At 44.4% G+C, this 24639-nt stretch overlaps 1 protein-coding gene across 1 annotated transcript in view; it reads left to right on the top strand.

The window, feature by feature from the left end:
* LOC107120889 (zinc transporter ZIP10-like) overlaps positions 1-24639 on the top strand; it is a 72805-nt gene that overhangs the window by 22067 nt on the left and 26099 nt on the right. Inside the window, exons 8-14 of the mRNA XM_015423652.1 lie at positions 906-1100; positions 3052-3106; positions 4477-4576; positions 8274-8332; positions 10098-10215; positions 12467-12540; positions 15621-15754. Of these exons, the coding sequence (XP_015279138.1) occupies positions 906-1100; positions 3052-3106; positions 4477-4576; positions 8274-8332; positions 10098-10215; positions 12467-12540; positions 15621-15754 (735 nt within the window). The remainder of the gene's footprint in view (positions 1-905; positions 1101-3051; positions 3107-4476; positions 4577-8273; positions 8333-10097; positions 10216-12466; positions 12541-15620; positions 15755-24639) is intronic.

Raw genomic sequence — 24639 nt, 5'->3', positions numbered from 1 at the left:
TTTGGTGTAGTCATTAAAAGCGTGGACTCTAATCTGGGAGAACCAAGTTTGATTCCCCACTCTTCCACATGCAGCTGCTGGTGTGACCTTGGATGAGTCACAAGTTCTTTCAGAGCTGTTTTGTCAAGAGCAGTCCTCGAAAGAGCTCTCTCAGCCCCACCTACCTCACAAGGTGCCTGTTGGGGGGAGAGGAAGGGAAAGGAGATTGTAAGCCATTCTGAGACTTCTTTGGGTAGCAAAGGGTGGGTTATAAATCCAACCTCTTCTTCTTCAGTCCTACAGTTTATAAATTCTCCTACAAATGCTATATTTTGAGAGCCAGTTTGGTGTAGTGGTTAAGTGTGTGGACTCTAATCTGGGAGAACAGGGTTTGATTCCCCACTCCTCCACTTGCACCTGCTGATGTGACCTTGGGTCAGTCACAAGCTCTGGCACAGCCGTCCTTGAAAAAGAGCAGTTTGTGTCAGTTCTCTCAGCCCCACCCACCTCACAGGGTGTCTGGTGTGGGGAGGGGAAGGGAGAGGAATTTGTAAGCCGCTCTGAGACTCCAAGTGAAGGGCGGGGTATAAATCCAATCTCTTCTTCTTCTCTTCTCTTCTATATCTAAAAAAGCAATTGTGCTCATATGTGTATCTTGATTAACTGAAATGCAGTCAAACTGAAAAACTGGCTGGCATGGCTTTAAAACCATGTGACATTTGAAACTAATGGCGCAGGGCCCATTCAGAAACTCTTGTTTTACACAGGGAATCCCAGAAGGGCTTTCTTTTCATGCCTTCAACCTCTGTCTCCGGGGGTGGGGGGGGGAGTTCCACTTATGAGCTGTTGGGGTCATTTTGATAGTTTTGCTTCAGTCCCAAAAACTATTTCTGTACAACTTTAATCCTTGACTGCCATTCTTGCAGCCCGGAAATTCCAGGCAGCCAGCAGGCCACAGAGGAATTCCATCTCGACTGGGACACTGCTCTCTCCAGCTCCCTGGGGGTTGTGGTGGTTCAGTTCGATGGCCGAGGCTCTGGAAACCAAGGCCTCAAGCTCCTGCATGAAGTCAACCGCCAGCTGGGCTACTTGGACATCAAGGACCACCTCACGTTGATGCAGTAAGTCTGCTCAAGCCCTTTTGCTTAGGCCTTAATCTTTACATGTTGCTTATATTTCAGCCACAGGATGGCAGTGCTGATCCTCCTGTAAGAGTTTCCCCCACCTTTCATTAGGAAGGGACAGGGGAGGGGGAGGTCAGTACAAACAAACAGCCAGTGTTCTTTAACTCCGTCTGTGCTGGCACCCTGCCCCTGGAGAATACCACAACTGGGATCTACAGCTGCTGTGTGCTTATCATTGCAAAGCATCTCAGAGTAGGGTTGCCAACTCCAGCTTGGGAAATTCCTGGAGATCTGAGGGCAGCATCTACAGAGGGCAGAGTCTGGGTAGGAAAGGGAGTTCTGTGGAGTTTTAATACTGTAGTGTCTGCCCACCAAAGTTGCCATTTTCTCCAGGGGAATTGATCTCTGTAGTTTGGAGATCACTTGTAGTCCGGGGAGAAGTAACCTGAACAACCCTAGGTCTAGAGTAAGGTGTTCACATGCCGAACAACTGCAGTTTCATCTTGTAAGTGCCAAAGATATCGAAATACATGGTTTGTCAAGGTCAGGAATATGAGTCCCTGTGAGCAGGTAATGTATGCTGACCCCCCAAGCCTCATCTGTTGCAAAGCTGAGAGACAGAAAATGATATATGCAAGAGTTTTTCTTGACTCTTAAATTATTGCTGGTGCAGGTGTCTGTTTTTAGTTATTTCGCATTTAAAGGAATTGTTCTGGTTTTTGTGTATTGCATTACAGTATTTCCATCTGATTTTTATTGTAAGTTGTTTTGAACTTATTCACAGAAAAACACATGACTGGGAGAAATGTTTCAGCTCTCTCATACTAAACTAAATCCCACTAGTATGCCTTTCAGAATGTCCAGCTCACTGTGAACCAAGAGACAGCCCTGCAAACCACTTTTTAGCTAAAAGTACTTTTGATTTATAGTGCTATTCTAAGGATGTTTTCCTGGGAGTAAGTCTCACTGAATAGGCTTGAGTATGATTCTGTGTAGATCTGCTTAGGATTTCTCACTCAGTGCAATCCTAAACAGAGTTACACTTCTAAGATGACTGACTTCAGTGAGCTTAGAGGACTACAGCTGTTTAAAGATTGAACTGTGTGTCAGGTTTTTTTGCTGAACAGAAATGATAACCAGGATCCCTGTCTCACTCTGCATTGGGATGCCATGGGAAACTGCCTTCTGCTGATCCAGGCTCTTGGTTTATCAAAGTCAGGACCAGTGTTCCCTCTAAGCTGAGTTAGTGTGAGCTAGCTCACAGTTTTTTAGCCTCCGGCTCACACATTTTTGTCTCAGCTCAGGAAGGATGTGGCTCCAGAGCAAACTAATTTATGCAGTAGCCAAATCGCTTGCTCACAACTTTAATGCTAGTAGCTCACAAAGTAGAATTTTTGCTCACAAGACTCTACAGCTTAGAGGGAACATTGGTCAGGACTGTCTCCCCTGACTGGCAGAACCTCTCCAAAGTCTCAGGCAAGAGGTCTTTCATATCACCGCCTATCGGACCCTTTTTAACTGGAGATGTTGTGTGGACTGAACCTGGGACTTTGGGGAAGGGCCATGGCTCAGTGGTAGAGCACCTGGCAGGCAGAGGGTCCCAGGTTCCAGATAAAATGGTACTGACCTCCTGGATGAACCAATGGTCTGATTCAGTATAAGGCAGCTTCATGTGTGTCTATGACTTCCTGCAAGCGAAGCAGCGGCACTACCACTGAGCCATGGCTTCACCCCAGTAACAGTGTACATTTTTCTGATTGTCACAAGCTCATAGCAAAGAGGAGGCAGGGGGAAATGTTAAAGGTCTTAAGAGTCTTAAGTAGCAGAGGAGTGCTTGGGAAATGGAAACCTTTGTAGCAAATGCAGGGGTAAGAAGGAAGGCAGTGATAGGTTGCAGAAGGTGGCAGGGGAGGGGGTTGCACTAACAAGACCTCTCCTTGTATTGCAGGTTGCTGCTGCAGCTTCCTTATGTGGATCGCAGGCGCACAGCAGTCTATGGAAAGGTAAGCATTGCCCCTGGGCACCCGGGTGACCTGTGGCTACTTTCAGTTTACACACTGGGTCTGTATAGCACATGCAGCCTATTGGGCACATGGCCTTTCTACTGACAGCCAAATTTCTAGCCCAGAGAGCATTTGGAGTCCTTCATGGGCAGTACAGAATGCCCCAAAGGATGCTTCCTGCAATGTATCCAGTCCAGACAAGTCCAGACAAGTCCAGAGACAAACACAGAGCTTCTCTCCAAGAGACAATGGACTATGCGGACCCTAGCCCGCTCCAATCAGGGGGCTAGGTTCCCGGCCAAGAGCCTATGGGACTCTCGGCCACTGTAAATAACCCATAGGGAGGTAGGGGTGTGTTTTGGGTGGCAGTTTCTCGGGGGATATAAGCCGGCCTGCGAGCCGGCCAAAGTCGTCTTGTTCTGGATAGAATAAAGTACGCTTTGCTGAAATCATTCTCCGTCTGCGTACTTTTCACTTCCCAATGGCAAGTCATCCTGCATTTGTACTGCCCACACGGGGCTTTGAACAGGAAGTATTTAAAGGACAGAGCTAAGATAGAAATTAACGCAATTAACTGAGTTTCTAATACCAAACTACAAAGCTGCATTTGAAGGAGTAGGCCCAATGATACAGAAAGCACTACGCGCGCACGGGGTGTGTGTGCTTTGTCTCTCTGTGGGGCAAATTCTGTGGGGCAAATCATTCTTTGCTTGACATTGGCCACCATCACATTCCGTTTGAAACCAGTTGTGCCAATGATAGTGCACTGGGACAGAGATCGTTTGCATGCAAAGGAGAGGTACTTCCTAGCATGGTACTACTATGGCCAGTTTGGTGCTGTTTGTATTGTGTTCTTTGCAGCGGTCTTTCCACTTTGCTTGGTGTTATCAGCAATCAGCACTGGAATTGATATGCTCATCCTTGCATGGCTTGTGAGTGTTAGAGGTCCACCTGTCATTTGCAAAAGCGCCATGATTGGTGGGAAGAAACCGATTGGTGGAAGCATCTTTAGTGATTCTGCCTGATCCATGTTCATCCTGCTTGTGTAGGAATTTGAATGGCTTGTGTCTATAAATCTATTGAAAGAGCAGCATTGAGTAGAACAAACATGCTGCTCTCTCTCTCTCTTTCTCATTTTCTGTCCTGGCAAAGAGCAACAGCAAACAATAGAGATTAAATTGTAGTCTTAGTACCAATTGTGAAAGCAGCCATTATTGCCATTGGGAGGAAGCAGGAGGTCAAACACGTAGACACAAATAGGGTTGCAAAACTGAATAATCCACATCTCACCTACAAGTCAACTTAACCTGCACTAGAGGCATGAGTGTTTTATTCTCTGCTGTTTCTGTTGTGGTTTTGTTTTTTTTAAGGCCTATGGGGGCTTCTTAGCACTTAAGCTCCTGGCAGTAGCAGAAGACCTTTTTAAGTGTGGAGCAGCTGTAGCACCCATCACTAGCTTCCGCTTCCATGGTGAGTAGCAGCAAGGTTAGTGGATTGCCTGTGCTTGTAAAGGAAAAATGAAAAGGAATCCAAATCTGAATTGGTGGTTAAAAAAATAATAATAACCATCTGTAAACCTGTAAGTTTATAATTGTATTTTCATAATTTCTAAGATCTCTCAGCCATGATTCCTGCTACTCCTTCCTTCTTTTGGCTAAGTAAAGAAGCATCCATAAAAACATAATTCTGTATGAAGAATTGCTTGCAAACCTGGAGAAGCTGAGGCAGAGAGAGAGGTTTGGAGAGAAGACCTTGAGGGACTTACCAGCACAGACCCCACTCTCGCACTAACCGCTGTTCTGCTGTTGTGTAGAGTGAGAGTCTCAAGGGTGGAGGGTGTCCATCTGAGGAGGACCTATGTGATCCCTTAGAAGGGACTCCTTCCTTCAGTGACAGACCAATATCCTCTTGTACATAGGATACCCCTCTGGGGTTGGGGGGAGGTGGGCTTTTGGTAGTGGGTGATTTGATTATTAAGAATATAGAGAACAGGGTCTGTGACAGACATTTTGACTGCATGGTGACTTGCCTGGCTGGTGTGAAGGTTGTGGACACCATGCGCTGCCTAGACAGGTTTATAGATAGTGCTGGGGAGGAGTTAGCAATCATGGTGCACCTTGGCACCAGTGACATTGGGAAATGTAGTTCTGTGGTCCTGGAGGAAAAAAATAGGTTACCAGGCAGAAAGTTAAAGGCCAGGGCTTCAAAGGCAGCAGTCTCAGAAGTGCTACCAGTTCCACACACAGGGGCTGCTAGACAGTCACAGATCAGGGGTCTCAGGAGGAAGGGTTTAGATTTGTTAGGCACTGGGAAACTTTCTGGGACAAGCCAAACCTGTACAAAAGAGATGGTCTTCACTTGAACCAAAAGGGACCCAGGATGCTGGTGACTAATATCAAAAAGGTGGCAGAGCAGCTTCTAAACTAGTCATGAGGGAAAGCCTGGGGCTGGGGAGCCTCTGGTTCAGGACAAGTCAGTACAAAGGGATGTTTGCATAAACACTCAGGGTACTATTGATAGGATCATAATAGAACTTGGGAGTGAGGGTAGGATGGCAAAGGAGAGCCATGTCTGGAGACAAAGGGGCCAAGGGAGATTAAAGTTGCTGGAGACAGAAACACATGATATATGCCAATGATAGAAGTCTCCAAGCCAAGGTGGGGGAGTTGGAATGCTTGGTACTCAATGACAATTTAGATATAGTAGGTATCCCTAGAGGAATCTTGGAAGCTATTTAAAACAACACTAACTGAAGCCCAGATAGAATGCATTCCACTGGTTAGAAAAGGCACTGCCAAGTCTAAAAGAACACATGCATGGTTAACAATGCAAGTCAAGGATGCTATAAAAAGTAAGGAGGCTTCTTTTAAAGATTGGAAGGTCTGCCCAATGAATTGAACAGAAGGGACCACAGGCTCTGGCAAACGAACTGTAAGCATTGTTGTTGTTGTTCAGTCGCACAGTCGAGTCCGACTCTTCGCGACCCCATGGACGAGCTCTCTCCAGGCCTTCCGGTCTTCTGCCGTCCTCTGAAGTTGGCTCAACTTCATGTTCGTTGCATCGATGACACTGTCTAACCATCTCATCCTGTAAGCATTAGGTATGCAAAAAGAGAATCTGAGGAGCAGGTTGCTAAAAGCTTCAAGAAAAATAATAAACATTTATTTAAATACATCTGGAGCAGGAAACCAACCAGAGAAGCAGTTGGGCCTCTGGATGACCAAGGAATAAAGGGATTGCTAAAGGAAGATGGAGCGATGGCAGAGAAGCTCAATTAACTTTTTGCTTTTGTGTTCACTATGGAATGTGTGAAGCATGTACCCATGCCACAGCCACTATTTTCAGGAAGGGAGTCTGAAGAACTGAGTCAAACTAAGGTGATGACAGATGACGTTCTAGACCTATTGGGGAAATTAAAAATCAGTAAGTCTTGCATACACCCAAGAGTTCTTAGGGAACAAAAATGTGAGATAGGTCATGTATATGAGTTAGTAGATCAACTATCACTAAATTCAGCCACTGTATCAGAAGACTGGAAAGTAGTAAATGTTACACCAGTTTTTAAAAGGGGATCTAGAGGGGAACCAGGAAATTAGAGGCCAGTCAGACTAACATCCATCCCAGACAAATTAGTAGAAACTGTATTCAAGGATAGGATTATTAGACACATTGAGGAACAAAGCCTGCGGAGGGAAAATCAGCATGGCTTCTGCAAAGGCAAGTCCCGCCTCACCAGTCTTTTGAAGTTCTTTGAAAAATTGAACAAGCAAATAGACAACTGTGAACTGGTAGACATTATATACTTTGAACTTTCAAAAAGCTTTTGACAAGGTACCTCACCAAAGACTCCTGCGTAAACTTAGCAGTCATGGGACGGGTTCTCTTATGGATTAAAAACTGGTTAAATGAAAGGAAGCAAAGAGTAGGAATCAATGGACAGTTCTCACAGTGGAGGGGAGAAAGCAGTGGGGTCCCACAAGGATCAATATGGGGCCCGGTAATACTTCATTTGTTCATAAATGATCTGGAACCAGGGGTGAGTAGTGTAGTGGCCAGGTTTGCACATGACACAAAATTATTCAGGATGGTAAAAACCAAGGATGGCTGTGAAGAGCTCCAGGAGGGCGACAATGTGGCAAGTGAAATTCACTGTAGGAAAGAGTAAAGTGATGCACATTGGGACAAAAAAATCCCAACATATAGGCTAATGGGGACTGAACTTGCTGAGACTGAGAGGAAAAAAGATCTTGAGTCCATACTAGATAGCTCAATGAATGCATCAACCCAGTGTGCTGCAGCACTGAAAATGGCAAACTCTGTGTTAGGGTTTGTTGGGAAAGGGATCGAACATAAAATGGCTGATATTATAATGCCCCTGTATAGATTTATGGTGCGGCCTCATTTAGAATACTGTGTCCAGTTCTGGTCTCTGTATCTTGAAAAGGACATTGCAGAGCTAGGAAAAGTACAGAGGAGGGCAACCAAGATGATTAGGGGGGCTGGAGCACCTTCCCTATGAGGAAAGGCTGAAGATTCTGGGACTTTTCAGTTTAGAAAAGAGACAACTAAGAGAGGACATGATAAAGGTTTATAAAATCATGCATGAGCTGGAGAGAGTTGACAAGGAGACATTTTTCTCCCTCTCCCAAAATACTCACACTTGAGGGCATACAGTGAAGCTGATGGGCAGGACTGACAAAAGGAAACACTTCTTTACACAGCAAGTGATTAAAATTTGGAATTTGCTGCCAGAGGATATTGTGATGGCCACAGGCATATTTAGCTTTAAAAGGGGTTGTGTAGACTCATGATTGGCCTATCTGGTGACTAAAGGGAACCTTCACGTTCAGAGGCAGTCAACCTCTGAATCCCAGAGCCAGGAGGCAACGTCAGGAAAAGGCCTCAGCTTCTATGCCCTCTTGTTGGCCCTCCAAAGGAACTGGTTGGCCACTGTGCCTGACAGGATGCTGGACTAAATGGCCCACTGGTCCTATCTAGCAGGGCTCTCTTATGTTCTAACCTGACTGCTGAGGCTTGTCAAAGCACAAATGCCCCTTATCTCTTACTTTGGGACACTGTCATTGAGACTGTCCCATAGGGAGATGCTTCTTGGAAGAGGTCAGCCCTATAGCGCTGTAAACATTCCATCCTTTCTCTCTTTCCACAGCTGCCACTTTCTCTGAACGTTATTTAGGGATGCCAGCCCGTGAGGATGCAGCTTACACGGTACGGGTACCCAAGAGGTTTTCCTCATCTCTGTCTCATCCTTCCCCCTCTTTGCTGTGCTAAATGCAGTAAGAACTGAGAGGTTTTGTCTCCCAGACACCATTTTGAGTGCTATTTATGCAAGAGATTCCTTCTTCAGTCTACAAACGGCATTGGCCTGCAGAAGTATGACCTGATTTCATCCCAAGATGGGACAGGTTTTACTTGCCTAGTGCCTCCAAGGGGAGGCTGATCCTAAATTAATTTGATTTGTTATTTATTTTATTCCAGATTTTAAAATTACCATCCTGCTGACTAATCCAAAGGGTTCTTGCATTCACTTACAGTAAGAAGATAACAAAGATCCAAACTAAAGGATAAACTTCAATACATCCAACCCAAACGCTGCAGGCAAAACTTACACAGAAAAGTCTTTGCAGATTTCCTAAAGATAATATCCTAAGGACAGCAAGTATAGATGACAAAAACCTAATTCATCCTGAAAGCAAATGAATACTAGTCCAGGCCCAGCATTAGGTAACACACAGGTCAAGCTCCTAAAGAAAGATTAGTGCATGGATGCGAACACATGTGCATATGTGCTACTGCTTCCATCTCTAACAAATCATTGAAGAAAACTTTACTGGAGCTACTGTCTCAAGCTACTGTTTCAAAGGACAGGGTAGCTTCTATTGTTAACCAAGCTTCTTTCCTTAGCTTTGTAAAACATAGGATGAGGGCTTCCACTGTAGTAGTATGGCAGGGAGTGCTCTGATTCAGCTTAAAAACTAACTTATGAAACAAATTTCAAAATGACACAAGTTGTTTAAAAACTAACTTATGAAACAAATTTCAACATGACACAAGTTGGGAGGAGGAATACATCACTCTGTGTGAACAATACCATAGGCACCTGTGTTGTTTGTGCAACCACTGTCCAACCAAGTATTGCAAACAGCAATAGATTTTCTGACTTGAGGAAACCATTGAATATCCTCAATAGCTAGATTTTGAATGTTTGGATCATTGAATGCCACCATATTGGAAGTGCTTGCTGGGAGAATGTTGCCTGGAATGTGTGTGGCAACCATGTTTTTCACATGAGGCATAGCAAAGACACGACAGCCCACAGAGACAAGCTGATCTGCTGTCCCTAAATACAGCCAGTGTAGTGTATTGGTTAGAGTATTGGACTGTGATCTGGGAGACTTGAGTTTGAATCCCTGCTCAACTGTGGAGGCTTGCTGGATGACCCTGGGCTAGTCACACATATTCAGCCTCACCTACTTCACAGGGTGGTTTTGGAAGGATAAAATGGAGAAGAGAAATCCACTTTGGATTCCTATTGGGGGAGACCAGACACCTTTTTGGCAGGTCAGCATGGTGTAGTGGTAAGTTTCAGGCCAGGATCTGTCAGACCCAGGCTCGGATCCTCACTCTGCCATGAAAATTCACTGGTGACCTTTGGCCAGTCACATCGTCTTAGCCTAACCTACATCACAGGGTTGTTGTGAGGATAAAATGGAGGAAGGGAGGATGTTGTAAACCACTTTGGGTCCCCATTGGCAAGAAAAGTAGGGTATGAATGATGCAAACAAACAATAAGCAAGCACTTTGGGTTGAAAAGCAGAATACAAAAAACCAACAACTACAGTATAAAAATAGCATAAAAGTGCAACAGAAGCAAGAAACTGTATTTTAAAAAAATGGAATCAGACTCAGGTAGAAGAATGAAAGGGCTGGGCTTTAACTCTTTCTGTGCCACCCACTCCATTTCCTCCTCTAGGTGGCCTCTGTACTGGAGGAAGCCATCCGCCTGAAGGACAGGAACTTCTTGCTTGTACATGGAACTGGAGATGGTAAGGCTGAACGTGGATCCACTCTGATGATAATGTTCAAGGATGGTAGGAATTGTTGTGCTTCTAACGGAGCCTCTCAGACCATGTTGTTATGAATGGCTGTATGTCCTCAGTTCTGTCCTTAGGGAACACCAAGAAGAGCTAAAGTGAGGAAGGAACAAAAATATAGACTCATTCTGTTTTGTTCCAGGTATACACATAAGAACTGTACACCTGAAAATGTAAAATGTGAACAATCCTGAAGAAATCTGTTTGTAAACACATGCATCATATATACGTAGGTATTCATAGGGAAGTTTGGATTGGATGTGATTCTCTGGCATGTCTTCGATGTAAACCCAGGCTTGCCATTGTGTGATATGTGAAAGTGTCCTCTTGTCCCATTTGTTCACATGAACCATAGTGGGTTTGGACTCGCACTTTTCTTTCCTAGGAAATGTTTGTCTACCACAAGGAGAGCCAAGGAAAACTCTAGGATACCACATAAGGATTTACTGAGTGGGTTTCTCCTGGCAGAATGGGCACACTTCTTTGCTCTGGTTCTTGAAGTTGGCTGCAAACTGTACAGAAGTACAACGTAACACCCTCCAGAAGAAGTCTAACTGCAATACCCATACTGTGTGTATGTATTCAGGCTAACTTGGTGTAAGAACAGCTACAGCAAGGAGAGTGGGAGTCAGTACCTTGAAGATATATGCATCTTTTAAACAAGCGACCCTTCACCCAAAGAGTGATTAACACATGGAATTCACTGCCACAGGAAGTGGTGGCGGCAGCTACAAGCATGGACGGCTTCAAAAGGGAATTAGATAAGCATATGGAGCAGAGGTCCATCAGTGGCTATTAGCCACAAGGTATAGATAGGGGCTCTGGGGCAAGTGATGCTCTGTCTTCTTGGTGCTTGGGGGGGGGGTCAACAGTGGGAGGGCTTCTAATGTCCTGGCCCCACTGGTGGACCTCCTGATGGCACCTGGTATTTTTGGCCACTGTGAGACAGAGTGTTGGACTGGATGGGCCTTTGGCCTGATCCAACATTGGCGTCTCTTATGTTCTTATGTTATCATGTGTGAAGGATCCTGATAAGCCATTTAGTCCAATCTTCTGCTCAGTGCAGTCAAGCTGAGGAGCCCCCGAGGACCTCCAGGCCCCTCTAGCTTCCATCGGTCAGTGCTGAGGCTACCAAGAGAGGAGGAAGCAACCAAGCACCCCTCCATCATGCCTGCACAGGAACAAAAAAAGCCCCATGGACAATATCTGATTGATACACTGTAAGCTTGGCAATCTATTTCTGGGGCTGGAGGGTATTTTTTTACCCAAGGCCATCACACCTTGAAGGAGGAACAAGAGTCAGAACAGCAATGGCAGGAAAATGTATAAGACCGTGGAGAAGACATTGAGGCATGGCAGTCGGCTTTATATGCAGGCATTGCTAATTTGTCGTATCTTGTGGATTCTGTGTGCTGCTGTGAGGCCCTTATACAGTGAAAAGGCAGGGCTAAGAACATCTTTAAAACAAACTCTGTGAGCATTAGCAGAGTGGGGCCTTCTCTGCTACTCCCTGAAAGGGAATCCATTCACTGTGGACTAAATTATAATTTTTGTTGGTAGAAAGAAGACCAAAGGGGAACTCTAGGATATCAGCACATAATTTCATTTCCCATGATGCCCTTTGTGGGCATGAGGGCATAACTTCAGCACTTGCCTTTACAGAAGTACTTGACCTTGAGAACGTAGCCCAGATCCCACACGATCTCTCTCTTGGTCACATCCTTTCTTTGTGACACCTTTGGCAAAAGTTTTTAATTCCCCAACTGAACCTTAAGTCCATGAAACTGGAATGAACACATTCTTCCCATACAGGTAGCCATAGGGGGACCTCAAAACGAAATCAGTGGCACCTTAAAGACGAACATGCACTTTCCATTTGAGTACAGCTTCAATACATGTAATTTCCCTTTAAGAAACTAGGTTTACATTTGGACATATGAAAGCTGGAAAATACGTGCATCGCCCTATCCACACAGAGTAGTGACTGTGCATATTAGGATGACTGTATGTAGCACATACTTTCATTCTGTGTGTTTGGGACACCGAAACAAAATATCAGAAAGGAAGTATATGAAAACTGTAAACGTTCTAACTATATGGGTGGGACGGAGCCACTTCATCTGAATGCAGAAGCAGCCCTTGGCAACATCAGGTGTTCTTACTTCATCTTTAAGCCTCGTGACATGGGGTCTGGAGGGGGCTTCCTGACATGTCACCCAGTACACTTTCCCTCTCTTTCCTCTGACAGCCACAGTGCATTTCCAACATACCGCTGAGCTTCTCATCCAGCTGTTGGCCGTGGAGTCTAACTACTCTACTCAGGTAGGATATATTGGCAAGGAAGGACCAGTTCCGTCTCACTGGGAAACCTAGTTTATCTCCTCAATACCAATGAATCAGACAGGTGTAATTTTCTTTTCATCTCTTGTTGATTTTGGGAGACATTATGAGTGATCTTTTGAACCTGTTTGATTCTCATACTTACATAGGCATGTGCTGACCAGTTGCAACTGACTTATGGTGGTGACCCCAGCAAGGGGCTTTCGAGGCAAGTGAGAAGCAGAGGTGGTTTGTGTTAAGTCGCTCGCTTAACAAAGCAGTCAGAGAGTGATTCAGCAAGAACACAACTTTATTCTTCAACTCGAACACAACTCCAACACGGATCAACATCAGATAGCCAGAACAGCTTTTACATTGCAGCTGTCCTGCTTTTAAACATTCCCGGCTAATATAGCCACACCCACTGTACACATATCAACCTATGAGGTTGCAGAGATAAGGTCCAATCACCTTAGTTCCCGCTCAGGGAGCTTGCATGAAGTGATTGGCTTGTTACTTCCTGGGCTAGCAATACTATTGGATGACTTTGGATCCTAGCCCAGGACGAAGCTTTACATCACATTCCAATTAGGTGTTTCACACATGTTAGGCATTCAAGGCAGCTTTGGATACACTACAGTTTGCCAGTGCCGTCCTTGGTGGTCTCCCATCCAAGTACCGACCCTGCTTAGCTTCTGAGATCTACAAGATCAGGCTTATACCATGCTGCCTTCCCTCCCTCATAATAATTTAGCAATCCATATTTCTTGTCTTTGTCAGGGGAGGCAACCTTTTTTTGGCCCAAGCGCCCAATTAAAATGAATCATCTACCTATGGAAATGTTGGTGTGCCAGCAAACAAGACGGGGTGGGGAGATGAGGGTGGTATTTGGCCAGCAGTACCACCAGCAAGCCAGGATTTGCCTTGGATTCAGCTGGTGGCTGGGCAGGTTCTGGAGGGTAGGACAGTCGCAACCATGCGGGCTCCACTGAGCCCCACAGTGCTGCCAGAGCCTTGATTTCCTTGGTGGAGATTTTGCCCAGAATGCGAAGCAAGAGGCCACTGCTGGCACACATGCTGGGAGTTGCCTACCCATGCTCTTGAACCTATATGAGCTAGACCACAAGTATAGATAAATCACATCGTCCAAAGCTCCTGGGACAGTTCCACTTCACTGAGGGAAGCCAGAATGTTTCCGCATTTTAGAACCCCTCAAATGTAGAAGACTGGCATGTCAGGAAGAAAACCAAATGAAACCTGTTCCTGGACCTGCTAGTTTTTCTCTGAGCAAAGAGTTTTTGCCACGTGGGAAAGCATTTAAGCATACAGTTTCCTACATGCATTCCCAAAAAAAGAGTTCCAGGAACTCAGTACAAAGTGCCGTATCTGCTTCTGTAGACTGACCCCAAAATTGTGGCAGATACTTAGTTCAAATCAATTTGTAAAATCGGGTCACAAACGCACATACTTTTAGCCCACATAGCGTTTGCCTGTCCAAGCCTTGAGATGCTCTGGAAGTTGTCTAGAAGGAGACATTCTGCCTAGTATGTGTTTTCCTACCCACCATTAATCTATGAAGGGGAAATCCACACCTAGTATAACTCCCTCTTCTGTGCTGCTATTTGTGGCATTGGGGCCTGCCCTCTTGCGGTCTGGATGGACAGAAAGCCCTAAGAGGAGTGGATGGAGCCAAACTTTTTCAGACTGGTTTGAACTGGCAGCTTCTGCAAAAGGCAGGAAGAGAAGCAGACTCTGGTCTGGCCTGCCCCAGATAGGCTCCCTCAGTGGAGCACAATATAGTGGAATGGTGGGAATAGCATCTGTAGTAGGATTGTGCTTTACTTCACTTTCCTCGCACTTTAACAGTGGCAGACACAGCTTTGCCTTTGAGAAGACCCAGCTGCTAAGAATGTTTCCGCATTTTAGAGTTAGTGTGAGCTAGCTCACAGTTTTTTAGCCCATGGCTCACACATTTTTTGTCTTCGCTCAGGAAGGAGGGCTCCAGAGCAAACTAATTTATGCAGTAGCCAAATCGCTCGCTCACAACTTTAATGCCAGTAGCTCACAAAGTAGAATTTTTGCTCACAAGACTCCACTGCTTAGAGGGAGCATTGGCTGCTACCACAATGCAGCGGTAGATGAAGAGAGCATTCTCACCTTTGCCTTCCTTATTCAAAGGCTGTGATCACACGGTCATTTTCATTGGGTTTCACCACTGTTCCCAATCGCATTTAAAAGGGCTGATCAGACGGCCGCATCTCTCTCCTGTATCGAAGCAGACTCACCCCCGCAATCCTCCTGGTTTCCAAGCAGTTATTCCAACACCGGGGAAATCAAGTACTTTCCAGATATTTGCACTGTGAATCCGCAATTTCGCCAATCTGGATAGCCATCTCCCGCTATGAATGCGGTTAGGTCGTTTGAACGTCCTTCATGCACTGAATCCCCCCCCCAGTTTTCACCATTGTGTGCATGATCAGTCCTGCACTTGAATATATTCAATTCATGAACATTCAAGCACACATATATGGACTACAGCACTCGGTTGTACATCGGTGGTTCATTTTGTTCACTGTTTGGGGAGGGGGAATTGCAAAAACAAGGGAGTATAGTGCGTCCATGTGGGAGTGGCGATTTGGTCATGGGCATATGTGCATGCACAAAGAATTTTTTTAAAGAATTTGCGCCGCACTGCTGCTTGGGTGGCATGGCTATCTAGACAGTGCCTGGAGTCTCGTCATGTGATGCAAGTGGTTCAGGGAGGGATGTGTGATCATCCCAACCGACAAAAAAATACCCTCGATCAAATATACAATTGGAACAAATCGCGGTAAGCCAGCCACATAACCATGGAAACGTCTTTGGACAGTGCTGGCTCTTCGGGTTAGAAACGGAGATGAGCACTGCCCCCTAGAGTCAGATTTGACTGGCTTTCGAGCAAGGGAAACCTTTACCTTTACCTTCCTAATGTTGGTTGCTTCCTATAAGTTCTTACTAGAATGAAATAATGCACAGCTTTTCTTTTTTTTGCCTCAGAAGACAGCAACAAAAACATTACTAAGTACAATGTGTCTGTTTACTAGATCTACCCAGATGAAGGCCACACCTTTTTGGATACCAGCCAGCGCCACCTCCACCAGACGCTTTCTGCCTTCTTTCAGGACTGCTTCAAGGACTCAAAGCAGGAAAACCTGATAGCTGAGGAAGATGATGACTCGTAGTTCTTTTCCAGTGAGGGATGCCAAATGTAACAGAATGCTGTGCTGTGACGGCCCTTGGCAGCAGTCTGTACATCCCAAAGACCAGGGCTGTGTCTTTTTCAGTCATACTATGCAAGCACACAACTGGTATTGATTGCAGAACTGAGCATCTTGAAAATCTCAGTATAGTCTTTTTTTTTGGGGGGGGGGACAAGTTACGAGCCCTTAGGGTGCTTTGAAAGTGTGTATTAAATCCTTCGGGAAATCTCAGTTGTCCATAAGGATCAGCATTTACTGTAATTGGGATGGGATCAATGCCCCAGCATATTCCTTTAACCATTTAACCAGCAATCAGAAGCAGAGGAGACACCAAACAGCATATGACCTTCAAATTGTGTGATTGAACACCAAATGTGTTATTTGGTTCTAAAAAGCAACTACAGGCAAGGCCAAGGTGGATTGGGGACAGGGTCCTGGGGAAGAGGGGGGTAATACCCTCCTTGTGCCGTTACGTCAATCACAAATACCCCTCCCAAGGCCACTTGAATCCCCAATAGTATAAAAGACAGGCACGATATGGGTACATGCCTTTTTCCCTACGGAGTTTGTAGCAGCAGAGGGAGCATTTTTGATCCGGGCTATGGTACACGGGGAGGAGACTAAATCCTCCTTCCCCACCATTGCTCCCCTGATAGGTATTTTCTCCCCTCACACTGCTGGTTTTCTTTTTTCTTTTTTTCAAGGGCCAAATTACACAACTGATGATTCAGTCCTGGTGTACTCCAGCATACCAGGTAGTTTAGCCCTAAGTTATGTAGCAGATGTATGCAACTTTGCTGTGTTGTATAATATATACAACTTCCAGAATTAATTTTTTCTTATCCTCTGAGAACTCAAGTCCCAGGCACACAGGGTCCAATGTGGGTCTGGACTTCCACACCTGAGAAGAGGCTTCAGCTTTTCCCCTGTGCCACTTTGCCAACCTGAAATTACCCCTGGATTGCTGCTCTTTGCCTGTTGGGGGCTCCACATGTACTGATGGGTGAAGGTTTCCCCAAATTTATTTATTTATTTATTTGATTTTTACCCTGCCCTCCCTGCTGAGGCAGGTAGGCAGATTGTTCTCCCCTGATATTTTGGGTCAGGAAAATGGCATGGGGAGGGGGGTGAATTGAGTTCACAGCAGGGAACTTTCAAGTGCATGATGGACAGCCTTTGTAGCAGACTTGGGCCCAGCCCAAAGACTGTGTCATTCAGCCCTTCATTGTGAACTAGGAAGTCCCCTGAATGAAATCTCTGGACTCTTCTCTGAGCTCACTACTAGATGGCTTTGTGAGAGCCCCCCACCCACCCTGAACAGAAGCCTCCTTCTAAAAGAATGAGGGTGATTATACTGTCCTACCTCACAGAAGCATTGTAAACAGGGGGTCATTTCCTGTGGGAGCGCACAGGAGCGGAGCTCCGGCAGTAAGGAGCCCAGGGGGTGGGCACATGCAACAAGCCCTACCCCCTACTCCCAGCAGCCCTCAGTCGGGCCACAAGGAGCAAGAAGCAGCCTCATCCCGCCTTCAGGTACATGCTCTCCCTCCTCTGCGAGGGCAGATCTGCCCCTTCCCCCCCCCCCAATAGCTAGCAATCCAAAACAGTCCAGTGGAGCCTGAGTGGTGGGTGTTGCCTTCTGACACACTTCCGGTGATGTCAGGGTGTGTGGCATATGCAAATAAGTTATGCAAATTAGTTGTGCTAATGAGCTCCTGCACCTCTTTTTCTACGAAATGACCCCTGAATGTAAATATTACTGAGTTAACACATACAAAGATTTTGAACACTCTGAAGTGTGATATGAACTCTAAAAGTTGTATTTATATTTATTTTACTTCACTTATACCCCACTGTTCTCCCCAGGGGGAACCTAATGTGGCTTACAGCATTCTCCCTGTCTCTGTTTTATCCTTACAACAATCCCTGCATGGTAGGTTAAGGTAGGAACATGGGACTGGCCAAAGATCACCCAGCCAGCTTCCATGGCAGAGGGGAGATTCAAGCCTATGTCTCCCGGATCCTACTCCAGTGCGCTAACCACTACACCACGCTGACGGTCTTAAGCATCATTAATGTTCTTTATAAAAAGCACATGGAGCCATACAGGACAGTTGAAAGTATCTTCCACTCAGAGTTACCTGGATTTCTTGTGGCAAGTGTGGCAAGCTAGTTTACATTTGTGGAACAGACATATCCTATTCTTCATGCTGTAGGAACTCTGAACTGGACATGGTGACCAGGTGGGTTTCTGTTCTTCTAACAGTAGTGTGGAAGAGGATATTGCAGCAAGTCCAGATTTCACAGGTCACTCTTGGAATAGAAAGCTGGAGATTGGGGACCAGTGAGCCTTGATTATCAAGGGCCCTGGTTCCTTTCATGCCATGGAAGTTCTTGTCATTTAGTTCACAGAAATGAAGCAGCGGGAGCTTTTCCCTGCACCAGACCCCAGCTTCAACTGCTGCACAAAAGACATGTGGCAACACTATAGCTCTGGGCTTTGGCCACCCATTCCCAGGAAGCTTTTTGACTTTGAAACTCCTCCCTGGTCCACAAGCTCTTTGCATGCCACTCCTAGGTCCATCGAGCAGGACTTGGTAGAGCCCTAGTGACCCTTGACCCTTCCTGGTATTCAGCCAGATCTTGCAGCACCAGAAGCAGCAACACCTGGAACTGACACATACCTGAGAAGCTGAGGGGGGAAACGAATCAAGGTAACTTTGCTTAAATCTTTTGCAGAGAGTTTTATTATTTTTCTTTTCTTTTTCTTCTTTTGTTGTAAACACAGAAATAGTACAAAGCTGACATGTTGGGTATGGGTTTCGTTCTGAGAGGCACATGCAGTTTCCCCTAAATTTGCTCCAGGTTCCTTCGTTGCCTTTGGACACCCCTCCAAATAATTCTTTGCAAAATTATTTAGCACTGCCACCTTTTAATAACTCTGTTCCTGCCTTGGGGGGGAATTAAAACAGTACAGATTTTGCTGCACTACAGCCCTCACTGAAGAGGCAGAGTCCCATAGGCAAAAAGTCCCGTTCCATTCAGTTCTTCAGAACAATTCTATGGCTCCATAGGAACCGCCTGCCCCCCTGTAAAAAAAGAAAGCAGATAGCCTCATCCATAACATGTGCATGTCCCCTTTCAGGAGGCTGAGAGGTGAGAAATGTTCATCAGGTAAGATTTCTCATGCCAGAGTTTGCATAGGGAGGGAAAGTATGACCAAATTTGGGAAGGCAACATTAAAGATTTATGTGGAGGAAGGGAGGGTAATTGCCTTGTGTTTGGATTTGTACAGCATCAGGTTCAGTTTTGCATGTTCCGTCTGACGCTTTGCACACATGTATTTCTGTAGTGTAGCCTCTCCAGGTATAATCAGCACTTCATTTCCTATATACATGGTTCTGGTTGACATGCATGTTAATAACTTCAAATGATAATATGGGTGAATTGGCCATCACCAATATAACATTATGGATAAAGTTGCATACCATACTTTTCTACAGAGTGAGTTCACACGTTCCATTCTTAGTCATCAAGAGTACACTAATGAAGTACAGAGAGATTCCGTGATGTACATGCATGTGTGAACTGGGCTTCAGGACTAAATACACATGTTGGCCTCTATAGGAGATTGAAGCAGGGTGCAGTCCCCCCCCCTCCTGTGTAGGTTACTCTCCTCCCCCCTCCTGTGTAGGTTACTCTTGATCCTGGAGCCCCACTCAAAAAAAGTTGACGGTTGAAATTGTCTGTAAAAAGCAACAGGCAGGTTGGACCTAAAATGTTATTCCAGATTATTTTCCAAACATTTTCTGATAATGAGGGCTAACAGATCTTTGAACCATTTTTTTGGGAAGGGGTTCATCACTTTAGAGAGCCTGTGTGGCACAGTGACTAGAGTGGCAGAGTAGGATCCTGGGTAGAACCCTGAGTTTGAATCCCAACTTCTGCCGTGGAAGTTTGCTGCGTGACCTTGGGCCCATCACAGAAAAAATGGGGAAAGGGAGAAGGATGTTCTGAGCCACTTTCAGTTGCAAGTAGGGAGAAGAGTGGGATATAAATAATTATTTAAAAGGTGATAAGCAAATGCTAGATTCTTCCTACCGTTCTGTCAGTACTACTGCTAGCTAATCAATTTTAAAATACTGGTAATTCTCCTGTAGACTAATCAATGATATTGTATTTAGCAGTATTGGCATAATAAAGGTTGAGATTGGCTGATTTACCTTTCGGTCTTGATATGACAAAAATGTATTGCTTTTCACATGTTCTCATAGCCTTACCATATTCTTACTTTTCCCACCATTATGATATCTAATGTATCCTCTGTATTATATTGCTTTTTGGAAGAACAATGGTAACAATTCTATGCTTTTTAAAAGTTTATATTATGATAGAATAATAGATTAGGAACAAGAAAATCTAATGGCTACTTGCAAGCAAACTTGACTGAGAAAGTTACACAGGAAGAACTCAATGCCATCATTGAAAAGTCAGCCACAAATCAAAAAGCCTTATGAATAACATACATTACAGAAGCTAATCGGACATTTCAAATTATCTTCTTCAGATAAATATATGTTATTCTTTTCTCCAGATACAAAGCATGCTTCTTTCTTTCTTGTATGAAGCCACCTAAAGCAATTAAACACTTGCCTGGAAACTACCCTTCATACCACCAAAAAATAAAATATAATAATTGCTTCATCATATACAAAACCATGAATGTAATCAGTGAGACAGCACTGGAATGTTTCAAATTCACAAAAGTAAATAACAAGCTAGAAAGCCACATAATTATCAATCAAATGAAGAGCAGAGGATACCGGTTTCTCTCTAACAAGGCCACTCAACGCGAGGTCACAGCTGTAAAACAACTGTTGACATGCCTATTTAACAAACATACTCATCTTAAAGAGGCCAAAACAAGTCAGATAAAGGATGACAAATCCAACTGGCCTAGGGATGGAAGCCTGCAGGTAGTACCTAGGGATCCCCTGGAATTATAGCTCCTCTCCAGACTACAGAGATCAGTTCCCCTGGGGAAATGGATGCTTTAGAAGGTGGACTTTATGGCATTCTATCCCACTGAGGTCCCTGTCCTCCCCAGGCTCTCCAGGAGTTTCTCAACTTGGATCTAGCAAACCGAACCTCCCCCCATCCCGTCAGTGGCCACCCAGGGGGGACCTGGCAATCCTAAACTGGTCATTCAGACCTCTAGGCTGCATAGTGCCCAAACCATGGCCCATTATGCACGTGCATCTTATTGCAGATTTTCATAGCAGTAAGCCTTTAATCTTGGATTTGGATTCTGTGCCTGCCATACACACCATTCTATTTCTTCTGGTGTATTTATTCTGCATCTACAATTTTAAAAACACACTTTTCTAAATCAGGGTGGAGCATCACTTGTGATGTGTGGGGGGGGTGGCGTGACGTCCAAAGTTTTTTCACCCCAAATTTATGCAATTGCCCTATTGCAGATGTGTAGTGGCATCCAGCAAATGTTCACTTCCATTTAAATCTTTGCACATACATTTTAGCATTTGTTTGTTGAATGAAAGGGAGCAGAAAGGAACACAGGCAAAGGGGGAAACTGCCCAGACTTTTTCTGAAACTGACAAGCAGCTGCAAAAGGCCTGTTTTCCATATTGCTGAGCACTAGGGGATTCTCTGCTGTGTGAAATGGGAGTCACACAATCTCATGATATGGGGGAACATGTTGAATGTACAGAATACATGGTAGAACCCACTGACACTGGCATTGCAAGCTGTAATTGTTGACTGTGTGCGTGCGTGCATGCGCCTGTGCGAAGTCGGCTGCAACTCCACGGATGGGATTTTTATGGGGGAGGAGTCTTCTGGCAGAAGCTCTGGAGAGCTTTTTAAGTCTTGTACCACTAAATTGAAAAAATTGAGGGGGGTATTTTCACCAATGTCCTACTGCAGCTCCATAGTAATGCTGGTTTCCTGCCCTTCCTTGAAAAATTGTGTGGTTTTTCTGTTTGTGATTCTCTAATTTGATCTTGCACACAGGTTGTGATCTTGGCAGGTTTTTAAAGCCTGTTCTGTGTGATTGCACTCTTCCTCCAAATGGATCAATCCCAAGTAATTCTTAAATTTGGCAGTTCACAGAAGGTCCCTGTGGCTCAGCCACCATTTTAATGTTAGGCTTCCATAGATTGCCAAAATGGTGTCCCCCCCACTTTGTTCACTAAAACATTAAAGGGGAAAATGTTTTCAGAGCTTTAGGCTTCCCATCCCAGTGTCTGTCTCTCTTTACATCTCATGTCAATTTCATTCCACTATGACAATCCCCCCTTTTATTTTATTTGCATGCAGCACTGAAATCCTTTTTTTTTTTTTATAAACTGGGGATGCTACCGTTTGTCTCCTCTCCAATCCCCCTTTCAAGTTGATACCAGCAGGGAACTAAACCTCACACAACTCTTTTTAAAACTTTTCCTTGTTGTTTTAATTTTTTATATTTTTTAATTCAGAGATCCGAGACTGACGATAGTCGCATATTGCTAGACTCATGTTGCTTGTCAGAAAAATTAAAACAAGGAGAAATGGAGTTTGTACACCAGTGAAGGTGGGAGGATGGTGGAAGGTGCAGAGTGGGTGGAATGATTTTGATGTGGGTGGGGAGTGACCTGACCTTCAAGGGGTGGCAAAAGGGTGGAGGGGAAGTCCGGGGGAATCTGTATACTTTTGAATTATCTTTGGTTTGGGAGCAAAACAAAGGAAACATTGGCACAAAAGCACTCTCAGAAAACCTGGGGGAACAGCAACCAGAAAACAAACTGAATGTGGAAGGGAGGAAAATCAATGCGGATCAACAAAGAAAACCTGATGGATATGCATGGTGAAAGTGAGGGAAAACACCTGTGCATAATAAGCCTATGTATCCAAAAAGAGTCTCACTGAAGTAAAACATGATTAATATCACAATGGGTATGTTTACAACTCTACGGTCTTTCAGTAACAAAAAAGCGAAAGCTGTTAGAACTATGGTTCATTTCCAAAAAAATAGGTTCAAGTGGCACCTCTATAAACTTTGTTTTTGAACTACAGTGTTTTGTAGTTCTAGTTCTCAAAGAATGCCCTGTCTTACCTACGTATAGGAGGTGGCATAGACAAATCAACACAAATGACATGTGATGTTACAACTGGAGAAATGTCTTAGTGCATATATTCTACCCGTAACAGGGTTTTCAACACTTTTAAACTATAAAGCCTGGGAGCAATTTACAGAATTCCCATATTTGGAATGTCCCTTGGAATTCACAGTGCATTCCTGAACCCGGAGATCACTGTATAACAGGGCATATCCAATTGGACAGGTTCTGTGAAAACCTACTACAGGACATCTTCCTCATCCAGGTATGCCACTGACTAACTGCCAGTGTTTCAAAAGAATACATTTGATGTTATACACTAAGGGAGAAAATTCCATGGAAAAGAACAAATTCTTCTCTTTTGGAGGTCTATTATTTTTAATAAATAATTCTTATCTTGCTTTCTCATTAGCTCATTTTAGCTGCCATGATTACCCTCAAATGATAACCCTGGGCCAAAAATTGGGATATCAAGGCTTTACATTTTATACATAGAACTATCAGTTCTTACATAACTGGACTATGTTGACTATTATGTCGTAGTTAAGAGTACATGTCTGTAGATTTTTATGAGGACCTACCTTTAAATGACCTTCATCTAAATATACAAATGTGTCCAGATATGTCACTTCCACATCACTGCAACAATGGGGAAATTTTATTGTAGAATGAAGATTATTCATCCATTCAATAAATTCCTGAAGTCTAGATTCTCCCTTCAAAACAAGAACTAACCTTCAATTAGGTCACAAGGTCTACAGAAAACCAACTCACATGGACCATTATTTACACAAAACTTCCAATCACCACCCTCGGCAAAAAAGAGGCATAATCAAAACATGAGTAGACCGTGCAAGATGGATATGTCAACCGCACTTTCTCAATGATGAACTAAATCATCTAAATCACACACTTCAAGCAAATGGCTACTCCAAGAATGAAATCAGAAGAGCAATTAAACCAAAGGTAAAACAAACAACTGAGGAAAAACGGCCTCCCACAGGAAAAGTGTTTTTGCCATATATCAAAGGAATCACTGATCAGATGGGAAAAAACACAACCTACAAACAGTATTCAGACTCACCAGAAAAATACAACAGATGCTACAATTGGCAAAAGACAGTCCTCCCCTCACTTCTACAGGAGTATACCGCATACCATTAAGTTGTGGACAAGTTTACATTGAGAAGAGATTGGATTTATACTCCGCCCTTCACTACCCAAAGGTGTCTCAGAGCAGCTTACAAACTCCTTTCCCTTCCCCTCCCCACAACAGACACCCCGTGAGGTAGGTGGGGCTGAGAAAGCTCTTGACAGAAACTGCTCTTTTTCAAGAACAGCTCTTATCAGAACTACGGCTTGCCCAAGGCCATCCAGCCAGGCACAAGTGAAGGAGTGGGGAATCAAACCCCGTTCTCCCAGATTAGAGTCCACGCACTTAACCACTACACCAAACTGGCTGGGCTCTTGTGCCTTTTCAAGCAGTACAAGAAGCTGCTTCTAAACAAATAATAAAGTGTTTCCCCACAATCAGTAGTAGTAAAAGCTGTGCTTGTTAACTGTCTGTCTATTGACTACAAAATGTGCACAGCCTCTGTCAGGGGGAAAAAGCAGGAATTTTTTTTGAATGATGAGGTGAAATACTCAGTTTCATTAAGTGTTTGATTCTGTATGCCAAAATTCCAAGTTCTATTTTGATGATCAGGATGTACATTTGGGGAATAACTTTGAGCTTCTGATATATG

This window comes from Gekko japonicus, unplaced genomic scaffold (genome assembly GCF_001447785.1).
Source record: "Gekko japonicus isolate JY-2015 unplaced genomic scaffold, Gekko_japonicus_V1.1 scaffold33, whole genome shotgun sequence".
NCBI classification, from domain to species: Eukaryota; Metazoa; Chordata; class Lepidosauria; order Squamata; family Gekkonidae; genus Gekko; species Gekko japonicus.
Note: the sequence above shows the minus strand (reverse complement) of the source record. Positions and strands in the feature narration are given on the sequence as shown.